Here is a 7,723-nt window from a genome sequence, read left to right on the forward strand (position 1 = left end):
CACAAAAAAACAAACAACAAAAAACAACAACAACAAAAAACAAACCAGGAGATTCTCTTTTTACATATTTTTTCTTTGAACAGTTCCAAATATGCCTCACTGTGACTTTATTATTTTTGGGTTTTTTGGGTGCGTTTTTTTCCACTTTAATTAATTATAAATTCCAAATATGTGATTCGTTATTTTAAAATAATTTTTTAAATTAAATGATTCTGTTTCTCTTTTTAGGAAAAGTTCATGGACTGTAAAGCTGCGGAGAAACCTTTGATGTTGTTACATTTCGTCATCACCAAAAAGTTTGAGAACGTTCTGTGTTTTGCCAACTCTGTGGAGTCTGCACATAGGTAAGAAACCATAGGCATTTCTCTATTTGTTGTTTTTAATGTTTTGTTTATGAAGAAAATGTGCGAAATATTGCCTAATGCATATTATGATCTGTGTGTGCTTTCAACTTCAGTTACGTCTTCTTAGGGATCTTTCCTGAATTTAACTTGCTAACAAAAGTCGGCAATTATATTGTAGAGATTTCACAAAACTTCGGTTCGTGAACTAATACAGACAGTATATTTCATATGTATTCACTAGCATCTATTATCTATTTGTGGTGGCAGAATTTTGCTATTCAAAAGGCTTTTTAGTGGCTGCATCAATGGACATGCGGTTTTCGCCAAAAAATTCTGTAAATTATTCTCCAGTCATGACGCCCTTGGTTTTTTCAGTTTTGAGACAGTTTTGCAGCAAAAAGCTAAATTTTTTTATTTCGGCGATCGCTTTTGTAGGCCGACGCTTCTGTCTCTGTAATTTTAGAAAATCCGGAAGTGATATTTCGCGGAGCACATTTTGTTTTGAGAGTATAGATCTAGACCTTCTAATTTTTTGCATCTCTCAAGATTTATTTCCCCATTCCAATAGAGTGTAAATATAGTAGGCCAATGACTTTTAGTTGATATTAAAGCACCGATCATTCCTTTCATCGAAAGGGGGCCCAGCTAGTCTTACATACCTTCAGTGGCGCAAAACAATCCAATTAAGCTATTGTCGTTTTACTATTAATGCTCACAGGTGTCATGCAACTAAGTCACTACCGTATTTTTTTTAGTGAACTTTTTATTTGAAAATTCACATTTTTTTAAAGATAACAAATTATATTGTTCTGTTGATTTTATTTTTTAAAGGAATTTGAGGCCACGGTCTTTACTTTGCTATATAAATATTACTATTCGAGTATTGTGCTTATTCATTTTTTATGTCTTGTTTTAACCCTCGTAGCGCTCCAGGCGACAAAATTCGCCTCCCCTCTCTCACTCCGCTGAGCGCGCGAGGCGACTATAATCGCCAACGGGCGGGCCTGCTCCCAAGCGCGCGAGGCGACTATTGTCGATTTAGGGGAACACCTTATTTTTGGAGCAAATAGCGTCACCTTTCGATGCTATTATTAGTTCTGTAATGGAAAATTTTACTCTAGAATGGTTCAACCAATCAAAATCAAGGAAAAAATAACCCAGGGGTCAAGGCACTGCGTGCCTTCGTGGGTTCTGTTAGGGATAGACTCTATATAATGTTTATTTAGGTCAATTACCCTGTAGCGCTGAACAGTGAATGATTGGTTTCATTAACAGCTTTCCCTTTTTTATTTTGAAAAACCATACCTCTGGAAAGTGAAGTCTTTTCTAAACTTCTAAATTGTCTAGGGTTTTGGTGAATGTATGCGTGCATACTGTCAAGATACAAAATGAAACAATAACATTCTCCGCGTGGGCCTCAAACAACCCGGCCAGCGCTCCGGGGCAGGTCACAAACGGTCAAGGCTAAGCGAACCCGGCACGGAGCCCGCTCAGCGCTTCCGGTAAGCGCTACGAGGGTTAACAGCGCTTTCAATTTAAGACCTACATTTTCCCATGGGAAAGGCCTTAGTAGTTAGGTAGTCTTTATATTAAGGTTGAATAACCATAGAACCATATAAAAAAATACATGCAAAATTGGGTCATTTTAGGGAGGAATATTGGCTGTTTGTGTCCAATGAGTTACATTTCAGAAAGAGAAAGAAATGTTGGAGGGTGGTTGGCAGGTACTCTGGTGTGTGTTTGCTCCTTTTCCCTGAAACGTCTGTTATCCTTATCCGTCCTCCTTGTTTGCTTTGTATAGTGTGTTACGCTCTAGTTCTTTGTATAGAATGTTACGCTCTAGTTCTTTGTATAGAATGTTACGCTCTAGTTCTTTGTATAGAATGTTACGCTCTAGTTCTTTGTATAGAATGTTACGCTCTAGTTCTTTGTATAGAATGTTACGCTCTAGTCCTTTGTATAGTATGTTACGCTCTAGTCCTTTGTATAGAATGTTACACTCTAGTTCTTTGTATAGAATGTTACGCTCTAGTTCTTTGTATAGAATGTTACACTCTAGTTCTTTGTATAGAATGTTACACTCTAGTTCTTTGTATAGAATGTTACACTCTAGTTCTTTGTATAGAATGTTACGCTCTAGAATGTTACACTCTAGTTCTTTGTATAGTGTGTTACGCTCTAGTTCTTTGTATAGAATGTTACACTCTAGTTCTTTGTATAGTGTGTTACGCTCTAGTTACCCCTCTAGCTTCGACACCTATATGACCTATTTATGTTGCAGACACTATTAGACTTACTGAAACTAAACTAAAAAGAGTGGGTGGTTGGCGGGTGCTTTTGTGTGGTTTGCTCCTTCTTTCCTACCTAACAAACATCTATCGTCCTTATCTCCCCTTCTTTTTTATGTTTGTTACTCTCTTGTAATACCTTTAATCTTCTGGCGCTCATATGACCTTATGCAGTTGCGAGTACCGTGAAACCTCTACTAAAACCAAATAAAAAACTAAAAAGAAATGTGTATGGACAACCTGGTTTCCCACAGACTCTTCCTCCTGGTCAAGCAGATGAGTGGAGTGAGGGCCGCAGAGATTTCCTCCAACATTCACACGGAGAAGAGAGAGCGGATCATCCGTCGATTTGAGAGGGGGGACCTGCAGCTGTAAGTGTGCCCTTCTGTTCTGAAGTGTATCTGTTGGGTTGGCATAGCTGTACATAAAAAAACCCATTTTTAGTCTGTTTTTGAGGGTCTGGGTATATTTTTGTGTGTCGGAAAATACATGTGCATGTACTGTTTTCTATTAATGCTCCTTACACACTTGCCAATACTGAAGAAAGTTATGATCTTTCGAAACAAGATTTGTGAATAATAATGAGAACGAAGCCCATAAGTCAATTGGAGAGACCTTTAACAAACATTTCTAAAATTATTTACTCCCTAGGGCGGTGCCACTGACTGAAGTGTCTTTAGACCAATCCCAAAGGGGGGACATTTCTCGTTCTAATGCACAGTAGAATTGTAAATGGGCTGATCCAACAATGTCATGCTCATAACTGTGCCTGAACTACAACAGGGAACTGCAGCTTTTTCTTTCATAATCCTTACTATTGTCATTTTCCTCTACTTCTTTGTATCATGTTTGTCACACTCTTGTGACATGCTATTTCTGGGGTGCCTTGATAATCGAAGCAGACTTTGTGCTGTTGAAGCTAGAGAGTTAAGCAGAGTAAGTCTGATTCCCTGTAAGGACTTCTCTGTTGACATCCACCCCATGACGCTCATATGACCTTATGCAGTTGCGAGCGCCGTAAAACCTCTACTGGAAAAAACAAAAACTAACATTATTGTTGCAGGTCTGCTTGGAATATTTTGAATTTATTAATGCAAAAGAGTGTGTGAAGGGGTTGGAGAAGGTTACTCGTCAAGAGTGTCTAGTGCCCACCATTTTGACCCCCGCCCTGTACTTAAAAGTGTGTTTCTGAGTATTGAAACGGTGGCGGTTTTGAGTTGATAGCTGAAGTCATCATGTTGATTGTATTTGTAGTTCCTATGACGATGATGTTTTTAGTGCTGGTTCATTATATATGTGAGGCATCGTGGAAGAATCAGGCTCTCGTCAATTTTTGGGCTTGTAGAGTTATTGGTATCATCGTAAAGCTTGTTCACTTGTCTTTATTTGGATGGAAAAAATATCCATTTATCTTGAATACAAGTCGAGATATTTGCAAATGAAGGAGGTGGGGGTCACCTGTTTTCAGAGGTAAAAGTAGTGAGAAAATGGCCGCCAAAGATTAGTTATTTCCTTAGCTTAAGAGTCCGTGGTAACTGAAAATTTACATTTTTTGTGCCTTTCATCAACGTTTTTCAGAAAAATCTACACAGAAATGAGTTCTTTAATGGGCATGAAAGGTGTTGAAATAACAAAAAACAAAAAATTTGATAAAAATTCACAAACCTGCGGAAAAATGTAAGTTTCTTCACTTTTGATTATTTTGACGAGAGCCTGATTCCACCACGCTGCCTCACATATGATGGGTTCTACTGTATTTACTTTTACTTCAAGTTTGTTAAGTCAGAAAAGTACTTGTTTCGAAACCTCATGTCTTGGCTCTCGGACTCGCAACCATTAGGTCGTGGGTTCGAATCCCGTCAGGGGCCCGACGTTGTGTCCTTGGGAAAGGCACTTTGCACAAATTTTCCTCACTTCACCCTGGTGGAAATGGGTACCCAGCTATAGACAGTGAAAGATCTTGTCTGTTTGAGCGCGTGAAATCCGCAGCTTGCACTGTATGCTTCCGCGGAAGCTGAGAATGTTTCTGAGTGTTCTCAGAGGGTCTTCTGGGGTAATAATAGTTGTGAAGCGCATAGAGCAAGCTCTTGAGCATGGATATGCGCTATATAAATGCAATTATTATTATTATTATTATTTTCAAAGTACTGTATCCCTTTTCCACATGATACAGAATTGTGTTAAATTTTGTGATGTTCTGTGATTGTTGAATATTTAATTTTTTTATAAATCTGATGAAAGATACTACCATAATTATCATCACTGATAATTAATTCATAATGATCAGTAAAACAAGTTGATGTTTGACTTCAATGACTCTAAAAATTATGACGTTCTATGTTTGCTAAATTTTTTATATTTGAATATTCTTTTAGATGATGAAAGATAAACCATGTTGTCATTGATGACTTCTAATATAATGATGATCAGTAAAATTAAGTAAGTTTATTCAGTGTTTAAGGCCATTGGCCCACATCTCATCATATAAATCACTAATTTGTTAATTAAATAAAGTTTCCATTATGGAAAAGCACAGGTTGTGCACATATCTTTTATCAGTAAAATTAAATGATGACGGAAATATGTAACAGCTGTACTTCAATGATGCGTTATTTGCCAGACTGATCTGTTCTGACGTGATGACCAGAGGCATGGATATCGAGAACGTGAAGTACGTCATCTCTTACGACGCCCCTTCTTACATCGAGACGTACATCCACCGCGTCGGCCGTACAGCCAGGGCCCATAAATCAGGAACTGCTATCACGATGTTGGAAGGCAAAGAGGTAAAAACATTGTTGAGTATTTCCTCACTGTATAAATTTTAGCAGCAGTTTTTTCTTTTAGGTTTGTTTGTCTCTTTGTTCAAGTCACTGAGTGTGTTTTAGCAAACAGTGTCAATACTTCCTAGAGCGGTACAACTGACTGAAGTGTTTGTAGGCCATTCCCAAGGGGGGACTTGAGTTTTTATGCAAAGTAGAATTGTAAATGTAAATGGGCTGATTCATCAATGTAATGCTCATCACTGTGCCTGAACTGCAACAGGGAACTGCTGCTTTTTCTTTCCTAATCCTTACTATCGTCATTTTTTCCTCTACTTCTTTTGTATGTTTGTCACACTCTTGTGACCGGCTATTTCCGGGGTGCCTTGATCGTCGAAGCAGACTTTGTGCTGTTGAAGCTAGAGAGGTGAACAGAGTAAGTGTGATTCCCTGTGTAAAGACTTCTCTGTTGACACCCAACCCTTGGCGCTCATATAACCTTATGCAGTTGCGAGCGCCGTAAAACCTCCACTAAAACTAAATGAAAACAGTGTCCATACCACTTATCTCCTATAATGGGTGGCCGTCTGGGTCAATTTCGACTCTATTTTGTTTCAATATTTTTACATCAGTTTGAAGCCCTTACTCGTACTGTATCGAAGTTTTTCCTTATTACACTTTTGGGCAGTTTTACATTCATGCAGTTTTTATTGAATATTTTACATGTGTGTTGTCCATCATATGGAACTGACATCTTTGTGAATGAACTTCTAATTTTGTAAATGCTGCTTTGAAATTTTTTTTTTTTTCAACTCCGCTACATACATTCGAATATATTACTTTTCCCTCAAATATATTATTTTTCCCTCGAATATATTACTTTTCCCCTGCCTGCAGGTGTTCCATTTCAAGAAAATGCTCCGTGAGTCCGGGAGATGGGGCAAGCTGAAGAGAATCAATGTGAATCGCAACGAGCTGGAACCGTTGGTCCCACAGTTCAAAGACGCGTTGAAGACTCTACCCGAGATCTTGAAGGTAAGTGCTTGTTCTGAGCCGTGAACTGTATCATAGGATTATTTAATTCATTCTGAACCCCCGCCTTCTCACCTCCTCTGGGCTCCTGACTCTTTCTCCTGCAGCCTGTTTTGAATGACTCGTAGGATTTATCTTCTTCATCATTATTGCCTTTCTCACCCAGGGTCAGGGGAAAGGCCACGAACAAACACTTTCCACCTTTCCCTGTCCTGGGCCGGCCTCATGATGTTATTCCATATCTTCTCACTTTTCTGGACATTGATTTCTGTGACTCTTCTCCAGGTTCCATGTGGTCTTCCCCTTGATCTTTCACCCTTTTGTTAACACTTAACATCTTGATATTAATTTATTATTTTTTTTATTTGTGTTGTCTTAATCATGGCTGGTATTGTCTTTACAACCTTTAGGCTTCAGCTCCTTCTCCACCGATGTAGTCAACAAGTGTTGAACCCCCCGGAGCGGTGCTACTGACTGAAGTGTCTTTAGGCCATTCCCAAAGGAGGGGACATTAACATCTCGAGTTCTTACGTACAGTAGAATTGTAATTGTAAATGAGCTGATTCATCAATGTCATGCTCATTACTGTGCCTGAACTGCAACAGGGAACTGCTGCTTTTTTTTTCCTAATCCTTACTATCGTCATTTTCCTCTACTTTTTTTTGGTATGTTTATCACACTTTTGTGACCCGCTATTTCCGAAGTGCCTTGACTTGATAGTCGAAGCAGACGTTGTGTTGTTGAAGCTAGAGAGGTGAGCAGAGTAAATCTGATTTCCTGTATGGACTTCTCTGTTTACATTCATCCATCCCTTGGCGCTCATATGACCTTATGCCGTTGCGAACGCCGTAAAACCTCTACTAAAACAAACAAGTGTTGCTCCTGTAGTGATGGAATAGTACACACAACTCAACCTCCAACTTGTAAAAATTCTGCAGTTTATCTATGTCACATATGTGGGCAGTTGATGGGGGCTTTGGTGTGGTTTGCTTCCTCTTTCCGATCAAATTTCTATCTTCCTTATAATCTCTCCTCTTTCTTTTTTTTTGTGTTTGTTGCTGTCTTGTAACATCTCTCAATATTCACCACATATATGACCTTATTGTGTTGCAAATGCTGTAAAATGCTTACTTACTTAAAAAAACTTTTGTTTATCTGACCCTTTTTATTTCTCTTTCCAGGAACAGAGAAGACAGAAGAAAGCGTTATGACCGACGTAGACCCTGGGTTTTTTATGTAGCCTACACCACTCACTTATCACCTGTCTCTGTGTCCGTGTGGGTCCGTTGGTGCCCCC

At 38.8% G+C, this 7,723-nt stretch overlaps 1 protein-coding gene across 1 annotated transcript in view; it reads left to right on the plus strand.

The window, feature by feature from the left end:
• Window positions 1–7,709, plus strand: part of LOC101848856 (ATP-dependent RNA helicase DDX51) — a 17,146-nt gene extending 9,437 nt beyond the window's left edge. Inside the window, exons 12-16 of the mRNA XM_005111493.3 lie at window positions 229–344; window positions 2,887–3,003; window positions 5,253–5,418; window positions 6,292–6,429; window positions 7,608–7,709. Of these exons, the coding sequence (XP_005111550.1) occupies window positions 229–344; window positions 2,887–3,003; window positions 5,253–5,418; window positions 6,292–6,429; window positions 7,608–7,637 (567 nt within the window). The 3' untranslated portion in view covers window positions 7,638–7,709. The remainder of the gene's footprint in view (window positions 1–228; window positions 345–2,886; window positions 3,004–5,252; window positions 5,419–6,291; window positions 6,430–7,607) is intronic.
• Window positions 7,710–7,723: the final 14 nt, after the last annotated feature.

Source organism: Aplysia californica, unplaced genomic scaffold, assembly GCF_000002075.1.
Source record: "Aplysia californica isolate F4 #8 unplaced genomic scaffold, AplCal3.0 scaffold01067, whole genome shotgun sequence".
Taxonomy (NCBI): Eukaryota; Metazoa; Mollusca; class Gastropoda; order Aplysiida; family Aplysiidae; genus Aplysia; species Aplysia californica.